This window comes from Erythrolamprus reginae, chromosome 1, assembly GCF_031021105.1.
Source record: "Erythrolamprus reginae isolate rEryReg1 chromosome 1, rEryReg1.hap1, whole genome shotgun sequence".
Classification (NCBI taxonomy): domain Eukaryota; kingdom Metazoa; phylum Chordata; class Lepidosauria; order Squamata; family Dipsadidae; genus Erythrolamprus; species Erythrolamprus reginae.
In genome coordinates, this window is record NC_091950.1 from 474,480 (window position 1) to 483,331 (window position 8,852).

The 8,852-nt window shown below is 46.7% G+C and overlaps 1 protein-coding gene across 1 annotated transcript; it reads left to right on the forward strand.

Moving 5' to 3' along the window:
- Positions 1-2,608: 2,608 nt before the first annotated feature.
- Positions 2,609-7,447, forward strand: POLE4 (DNA polymerase epsilon 4, accessory subunit). Its single transcript, XM_070743216.1, has 4 exons — positions 2,609-2,857; positions 3,479-3,563; positions 4,314-4,355; positions 7,266-7,447. Exons 1-4 carry the CDS (start codon positions 2,645-2,647, stop codon positions 7,277-7,279), a joined length of 354 nt encoding a protein of 117 aa, XP_070599317.1. The 5' UTR covers positions 2,609-2,644; the 3' UTR covers positions 7,280-7,447.
- The last annotated feature ends 1,405 nt before the right edge of the window (positions 7,448-8,852 follow it).

Consider the following 8,852-nt stretch of genomic DNA (forward strand, 5'->3'; position numbering starts at 1 on the left):
GTGATGGTGAACCTTTTTTTCCTTGGGTGTCGGAAGAACATAATTCAATGCCTGGGGAGGGCGAAAACAGCTTGCCCGGCCCCTCGGAGGCCCCTTGGAGGCTGGAAGCAGCCTGTTTCCCAGCTTCTGGTGGGCCCAGTAGACCGGTGTTTTACCCTCCACAGGCTCCAAAGGCTTCCCTGGACCTGGGGGAGGGTAAAAATGCCCTCCCCCACCCCCCCAGAGTCTCTGCGCAAGCCAAAATTCCGCTGGCCAGCACTCACAGGCCCTTTGGAGTTGAGCTAGGGCAAGGGCTCCTGTGCCAGCCGATAGGGCTCCATGTGCCACCTGTGGTATAGCCATAGGTTCGCCATGGCTGCCCCAGATCAGCCTGGTTGCTCTCTCCTGCACTTTTTCTGGAATTTCAATGTCTTTTTTTGTAGGGTGGTGACCAAAACTGTCCGCCTTGTGTCGTGGGCTGCAAGAAGCAGAGCTACAAACTGGAACTGTTTGAACAACAGGCAAATCCCTGAGATTTTTTTTCCATCCTATTTTTTTTAATGTTTTCTCCAACACAAAGTTAAGAAACATTACATAGTTTCCAACACAAAATCCATCTTATTGTCAAACATATTCATTTTTTTCCTTTTTACTTTGTAATCATTCAACGGAGGCTCTTGTGTCTCTTTCTTTCACAAAGTAACTATAAAAAGCTATCATATCTCAGATATTCAAAACCTCTTAAAGTATGGCTTTCCTCTCTCTCATATCAAACCATTACGCTCTGGGTTGACCCACAGGGCCTTAACCCATCCCCAGAGCAGAAGGAGCCCACCCAAATAGGAATCTTCCGAGTTTCCTTCCAAACCCCTTGGAGTTAACAGCTGAGGTCATGTCAACGTCTTTCCATTTATCTGGGCTTAACCAACTATATATATTCAACATGTAACCCAGGATGCCAGGTGCTTCCTGACACCTGCGAAAACAGCCCCAGCACCGTTGCCCGGGTGAGTTGGCAGCTTGTGCCAAGTTTTAATGTATTGAATGTGCACGTCTGCCCAACTCCAAATCCTGGATTAAACGGTGCTTAAGAGCCAGATCAGAACATGGGAAGTGTGAGGTAGGCAGCAGATTAGGAAAAACATTAACACAACCTAGAGGTGATGGGGGGCGGGCGGGGGGGCACTTTTAGGGCAGCAACGCCATTCATAGTGTTGGTTATGACCTATAAAGCCTTATATGGCATAGGACCAGATTATGTACAGGACCACCTCCTGCCGCATGAGTCCCAGCACCCACTCAGGTCCCAAAGTTGATGTTCTCCAGGGCCCGTCAACCAGACAATGTCATTGGGGGCGGGGGGGCTAAGAGGAGAGCCTTCTTGGTGGGGGTCCCGGCCCTCTGGAATCAACTCCCCTCTTGGGTGCCTAGATAAAACACATGTTTTGGGAATGCCCGGTAGTGCAGAATTTCTGGGGAAAAGTGCAAGAGGATATTAATAGGATGTTAAATATACGATGGATAAGGAAATGGCCCTTAGTCAAAAGCCACGAGATGGGAGAATTTAGAGAAATAAAACAAGCAGCCATAGAAAGCGCTCAGGCAGTTGGGAGGATGCGACAAAAAGGACAATGCAAAATTGGCACCGGTACACGGTGGATCACACTCAATTTGAGATTATGGATGAATTTGGTTCATGAAACTGACTTGCGACAACGGATGGGACGATGGGACAAGGTAAGACGATAGATGGCGAGTAGAATCCGAGACCAAGCTACGAGGAATAAATTGGAATCACTTTATAATATGTAAATAGATACTTTGCTCTGGGGTTAAAATGGTTTGTACAAGAAACACCCCCGATTTGGTGGTGGGCTGGGAATGTTTGTCTGGTGGTGGGCACCAATCACAAAGCACCTGTTTTATGTCGTGTGTGTGTGTTTATATTTGAAAAAACCAATACAATAATAATAATAATAATAATAATAATAATAATAATAATAATAATAATAAAGCTCTTCCGGAGATTCGCACCCCCCACCCTCCTCGCCTTCCCTAAGAGCCTGAAAACTCTTGGGTGCCACCAGGCTCGAGGCCATTACACTCCCAGCCCCCTGGACGACCAATGTTATGTATGTCTGTGGTTTGAGTGGGAATGCTTCACTTGTTCATAATTGGGGATTTTAGTTTAATTGGATTTATGACACTGGATGATATATTTTTTTCTTTTATGTGCTGCGAGGCCCCCTGAGCCCTTGGACAGGGGCCGCCTAGAAGTCCAAATAAACAAACAAACATGTTTGACTTTCTGCAAGAGTTTAGAGATTCTGGGCGTTGAAGTTTGCAGAGAACGGGAAGAAGCGGGATGTGTAGGATAAGGGGGGGCCGCTCTCCTTCTGGGCTCATCCAGGCCTCGGTGCATTTGCAGCCCCCGCCTCATTGCCAGTTCACACAAGCGCCCCCCCACCCCCTCCAGAATTCTTTGCGAGCCATTATTTCGCACATTCCGCCAAGTTCCGCGTTGGCCGCGTGGTGGCGCCCGCGGGCACCCACCCTTCCCCTCTCCTTCGCTTCCTCCCTCCTTCGCAAGGCGGCGCAGGGGGAGGGGCAAGCAAGCGATGGCGTCACGAAACGCAGGCGCAGTAGCAGCCCCGAGCTGGCCAAGATGGCGGCGCCCGTGGCGGCGGGAGCAAACGCCGCGGCGCCGGAGGAGATGGAAGCGCCGGTAGCGGCGGCGGCGGCAGGAACGACGCCGGCGGCGGCTGGGCCTTCGCGTCCGGCTCGGCTGCCGCTGTCTCGCGTGAAGGCGCTGGTGAAGGCCGACCCGGACGTCAGCCTGGCCAGCCAGGAGGCGGTCTTCATCTTGGCGCGCGCCGCGGTGAGTGGGCGGGGCGGCGCCTGCCCGGGCCAATCGGGAGCCGCGTTGTCTGCGTGAGGGGCGTGCTTTCCCTCTTGTTTCCCCCGTCGGACCGCCAGAGGGCGCAGTTATAGTCTCGCTCTCTCTGGGCAGCGAAAATGTTGGGATGGGGCACCACGCGGAGATTTTAATTTAATTTACTAAATCTATAAGCGCTCTGCTCAGGACTTGGGTTGGGTAACGAGGCTCCCGGCTCAGCAAGCGGTCAAAAGCCCTTGAGTGACACTCCGCCGGTGGTGCCTTCTTTGCCTCTCCTGCCTTGCAGGGAGGGAGCTGTGGTCGCCAAGGTTGGGGGCCAAGTCTGCAAAGTAGGGCCAAGAGGTGGGAGGTCCCTCGCAGGGAGGGAGACCCCTGTGCCCCCCCCCTCCAAGTGCCAGCTGGGGTGGGGTCTCTGGCCACTGCCCGGCTTCTCCCACTAGGGGCCATTGCCTTCAGCCCCTGCAGGGGAACCTCTCTGTGTCTCTTGGCTGATTGGCCTCCCTCCTTCGGAGTCTTCAGAGAGGGGCGGCATACAAGTCTAATAAATTATTTATTATTATTATTATTATTATTATTATTATTATCATTATTCTTCCTCCCCAGGAGTTGTTTGTGGAGACCATCTCCAAGGACGCCTTCATCCACACGCAGCACGGAAAGCGGAAGACCCTGCAGAGGAAGGACCTGGGTGGGTCAGCCTCCTCCTCCTCCCTCCCCCCTCCTCCTACCACCAATGGCCCCAGGCCGGCGGTTGACGGGTCAGGAGGACGTGTCATTTGGGGAGGGGGAAAGTGCCCTCCTGGAGGGGGGGGGTCATATATATCTCCATGCCCCCCCAGGCTTCCACGCTTCTCCAGGGTCCATCAACTGGGGCTTCACTTGTGCGTTGGTCATCTGTCCAGTCTCTGGGTGGCCTGGATCAGACCCATGGCAAAAAAACAAAAATAAAAATCACCTGGTGGTCACATTTCCAACCTGCTGCTCAGAAAAAGCTTGTGGCTTTTAATAAAATACATGGGCCGTAGAAGTTTCTTCATTTGTGCCGGCTCTTTAATATTGGGTGTTAAAACTCTGCTCTGTCCGTTCGGATGTTTGTGGTGTTGGATGAATCTTCAGACAAATGGTTTCTTCTAATGTTTTCGGGGTTTGGAGATTTTGTATTTGTTTTATTCTGTACGACACCCTGGGTTCATTGGAGATGGGCGGCTTAAAATGTGAGTGAGTGAGTAAGTAAGTAAATATAAATATTAAATAATATAAATATATATATATACTGTACTTTTGCTTACCACAAATATTTATTTATTTATTTGTGATTCCCCCTCCCCTCCCCATAGACTCCCCTGGAGTCAAAAAAACGATTCAACCGCCTGCTCACCAGCAACAAATCTTAATTTCAAACAAACAAACAAACGGGTGTCATTTTTTTCTCCCGCAGACCATGCCATCGAAGCCCTGGACGAGTTTGCGTTTCTGGAAGGTGAGTGGCCTGTTTGTGGACCTACCTGGCTGGAAATAAAGCTTTTCTTGTGCCCTGAGCAGCCAAAGAAGCCCACCTTCGGGATAACTGTGGTGATTGACAGCTTGATTAAGAAGCCTTTCTGGGACTTGCAGTGGGAGAGGTTCGGGGCTGGGACAAAAAGTAGCATAAGTAACATAACTGTTAGGTTTTCCAGCTCCGGCCACGGTTTCCTTTTCTAAGGAGTTTTTAAACTGTTTTAATATTGTTTTTAAATTGTTGTACGCCACCCTGAGTCCATAATGAGTTGGGTAGCATATAAATTTGATATGTAGGTAGGTAGGTAGGTAGAAAGAAAGAAAGAAAGAAAGGAAAGAAAGAAGGAAAGAAAGAAAGGAAATGAAGGAAGGAAAGAAAGAAAGAAAGGAAAGGAAGGAAGGAAAGAGAAAGAAGGAAAGAAAGAAAGGAAGGGAAGGAAGGAAGGAAAGAAAAGAAAGAAGGAAAGAAAGGAAGAAAGAAAAATAAAGGAAAGAAAGGAAATGAAGGAAGGAAAGAAAAAGAAAGAAGGAAAGAAAGAAAGGAAGGGAAGGAAGGAAAGAAAAGAAAGAAAGGAAGGAAAGGAAGGAAGGAAGGAAAGAAAGGAAAGAAGGAAAGAAAGAAAGGGAGGGAAGGAAAGAAAAGAAAGAAAGGAAATGAAGGAAGGAAAGAAAAAGAAAGAAGGAAAGAAAGGAAGGGAAGGAAGGAAAGAAAAGAAAGAAAGGAAGGAAGGAAAGAAAGGAAAGAAAAAGAAAGAAGGAAAGAAAGAAAGAAAGGAAAGGGAGGGAAGGAAAGAAAAGAAAGAAAGAAAGAAAAAGAAAGGAAAGCAAGGAAGAAGGAAAGGAATGAAGGAAAGGAAAGAAAAAGAAAGGGAAGAAAGAAAGAAAAAGAAAGAAAGAGAGAGAGAGGGAAAGAAAGAAAGAAAGGAAAGGGAGGGAAGGAAAGAAAAGAAAGAAAGGAAATGAAGGAAGGAAGGAAAGAAAGAAAGGAAATGAAGGAAGGAAGGAAAGAAAAAGAAAGAAGGAAAGAAAGAAAGGAAGAGAAGGAAGGAAAGAAAAGAAAGAAAGGAAGGAAAGGAAGGAAGGAAAGAAAGGAAAGAAAAAGAAAGAAGGAAAGAAAGAAAGGAAAGGGAGGGAAGGAAAGAAAAGAAAGAAAGAAAGAAAAAGAAAGGAAAGGAAGGAAAGGAAGAAGGAAAGGAAGGAAGGAAAGGAAAGAAAAAGAAAGGGAAGAAAGAAAAAGAAAGAAAGAAAGAGAGAGAGAGGGAAAGAAAGAAAGAAAGGAAAGGGAGGGAAGGAAAGAAAAGAAAGAAAGGAAATGAAGGAAGGAAGGAAAGAAAGAAAGGAAATGAAGGAAGGAAAGAAAAAGAAAGAGGGAAAGAAAGAAAGGAAGGGAAGGAAGGAAAGAAAAGAAAGAAAAGAAAGAAAGGAAGGAAAGAAAGAAAGAAAGGAAAGAAAAAGAAAGAAGGAAAGAAAGAAAGGAAAGGGAGGGAAGGAAAGAAAAGAAAGAAAGAAAAAGAAAGGAAAGAAAGGAAAGGAAGGAAGAAGGAAAGGAAGGAAGGAAAGGAAAGAAAAAGAAAGGGAAGAAAGAAAGAAAAAGAAAGAAAGAGAGGGAAAGAAAGAAAGAAAGAAAGGAAAGGGAGGGAAGGAAAGAAAAGAAAGAAAGGAAGGAAAGGAAGGAAGGAAAGAAAGGAAAGAAAAAGAAAGAAGGAAAGAAAGGAAAGGGAGGGAAGGAAAGAAAAGAAAGAAAGAAAGAAAAAGAAAGGAAAGGAAGGAAGAAGGAAAGGAAGGAAGGAAAGGAAAGAAAAAGAAAGGGAAGAAAGAAAGAAAAAGAAAGAAAGAGAGAGAGGGAAAGAAAGAAAGAAAGGAAAGGGAGGGAAGGAAAGAAAAGAAAGAAAGGAAATGAAGGAAGGAAGGAAAGAAAGGAAAGAAAGAAGGAAAGGAAGGAAGAAAGAAAAAGAAAGGAAAGAAAGAAAGGAAATGAAGGAAGGAAGGAAAGAAAGAAAGGAAAGGAAGGGAGGAAAGAAAAAGAAAGAAGGAAAGGAAGGGAAGGAAGGAAAGAAAGAAAATAAAGAAAGAAAAGAAAGGAAAGGAAGGAAGGAAAGGAAGGAAAGAAAAAGAAAGAAGGAAAGGAAAGAAAGGAAAGGGAGGGAAGGAAAGAAAAGAAAGAAAGAAAGGAAAGAAAGAAAGGAAAGGAAGGAAGAAGGAAAGGAAGGAAGGAAAGAAAGGAAAGAAAAAGAAAGGGAAGAAAGAAAGAAAAAGAAAGAGAGAGAGAGGGAAAGAAGGAAAGAAAGAAAGAAAAAGATTTCTGAAAATGTTTGGACAACTTCATAGTGGGTTGGAACTTGGGACCTTGTAGGTCATCTAGTCCAACCCCCAACTTCCGAAGGCAGCTTTTGTTCCATGGGTCGATCCTTCTCACCGTCCTCCTTATTTCCAGGTGGACCCTCTCCTTGGTCAGTTTCCACCCCTTCTTCCTGGTCTGGCCTTCAGGGGCTGTGGGAAGCAGCTGGACCCCTCAAATATCGGGAGGTGGCTGGACTAGAAATCCTCCAGGGTCCCCCCCAGCTCTATTCTCTATACAGAGGCTGGGTGGCGCAGTGGTTAGAGTACAGCACTGCCAGCCACTTCTGCTGATCACCGGCTGCCAGCAATAGGCTCCAGGTGGACTCAGCCTTCCGTCCTTCCGAGTGGGGGGGGGGGGGGGTCAAATGAGGACCCAGGTTGTTGGGGGCAAGAGGCAGATTCTGTGAAAGCACCAAAAAGCAGCACATGAATCTAAATGCTCCTAAATGTTCTGTTCTAAATAGCAAAGGGAAGAGAAATGAGATGAAATATTTTGCCCCTGGGATTCTCAAAAGTGTCTTGTGTCTTTTGGGGTGGGGGGGGTGTTATCCAGGAACCCTGGACTGACCCCTTTGGAAGACCCTGTGCCCAGAAGGACCCCCTTGGAGTGCTGCCCCCCCTCTTCGCCTGTCAAGAGACAACACCCCCCTCCGAACAATCCCTTTGTATAGAGCCCTGTTGTGTGATTTGTACATAGGCGCTGTGTTTCCTCTTAAATACATGTGTTTTTTGCCATATCCGTCTCGTGGGCTGGTTTTTACAGGGCTCCGAAGCACCTGCCTCTGGGGGGATTCACAAGGGGGGAGGCCGGGCCCCTCCTAACCCCCCAGGCCCACATCAAAAGGGAGGGGGATGAGATGGGGGTTTTGGGGGGGGGGCACGCAGCCCCTCTCTGCTTTCCTCCTCCTCCTCCACCCATTTCCCCTTTGGGTGCCAGTGGTCAACTTTGCTCTGCACTTGCTGGGTCTCTCCACGCTGCTGTGGCCTGTCTGAGGCTGGAGAGGGGTGGGGGCAATGGCAGATCCTGCAAGCTAGGCCCCCACCCCATTTACAGCCCACCTGGTAGCATCTTTTGCAGAGCCCCCTTTCCTGGAGGTAACTGGGATTCCACGAAGCACAAAACGTAATGGAGACATTGTAAAAATAAAAGAAAACACAAAATAAAATAACAAACAAAACAATATATAATACAAAATAAAATATATGATAAAATAATAGCCAATAATAATTGCATTTTTATATAGTTGTAAGCCACCCTGAGTCCCAAGGGCTTGGGCGGCATAGAAGTGAAATGAAAATAAAATAGATAGATTAGCGATGGATTTGCGAGGCCCAAAAGGTTCAGAATTCTTTGCAGTGGGACGGATGCTATCAATGGATTCGGCATAAGGAGAAACAGGAGCAGAAAGAGCTAAAATTGAAGCACATTATGTAAATATATATATACAGAAATGCACAACGTGTAAGTGTAAAAGTCTATAGAAGGGTACAGTGTGTAAGTATAGAAATATTTAGCGTAATAGTATAAAATATAAGCATATTATTCATTTTATCAAAATAAGATTTAAGTGTAGCACAATTAAATGTATATCAGTTTTAAAACTGTAACGAAGCCCGAAAGAAAAATATGCAAGAATGTAGCAATGCAGAATTACTTACTGTATCTATTATGATTTCGGGTTTTTTAAAATGAAAAATTAATAAACTTTATTTAAAAATAAAATAAAAATATAAAACAATACAACGCCACCCAGAGTCCTTCGGGAGTTGAACTAATAGATAATAATAAATAAATAATAAGTTTGAGTGAAAGGTTGGGGGGGGGGGGCGTTTCCTTTGGGTGGGTGGGGGGAGCTCCCCTTGCAGAACTGGGGAGGGGGCTGCTCCTGAACCCCTTGCCGGAGGGTCTGGGGCTGCAACCCCTTTCTTGGCCCACCTGCAGGGGCTCTTTGGGGCCATTGAAGTCCCTGCCTTGCTTCTCATCTTTTGGGTGATCAAAGAGACCCCTCCCCCGTTTCCCTTTCTTCTCCCAGACTTCAAAGGCAGCTGGGGGGGGGGGAGTCCAGGTGGAGCCAGGCCAGCCGCCCCCCTGGGGGGAATGCAGACCCCATCACCTGGGCAGCTTTGAAGTGGGGCTGGT

Coding starts and splice junctions, on each gene's coding strand:
- POLE4 (XM_070743216.1), top strand. CDS start 2,645: ATGGCGGCGCCCGTGGCGGCGGGAGCAAACGCCGCGGCGCCGGAGGAG. Junction 2,858..3,478: donor TCATCTTGGCGCGCGCCGCG/GTGAGTGGGCGG, acceptor CTTCCTCCCCAG/GAGTTGTTTGTGGAGACCAT. Junction 3,564..4,313: donor CCTGCAGAGGAAGGACCTGG/GTGGGTCAGCCT, acceptor TTTCTCCCGCAG/ACCATGCCATCGAAGCCCTG.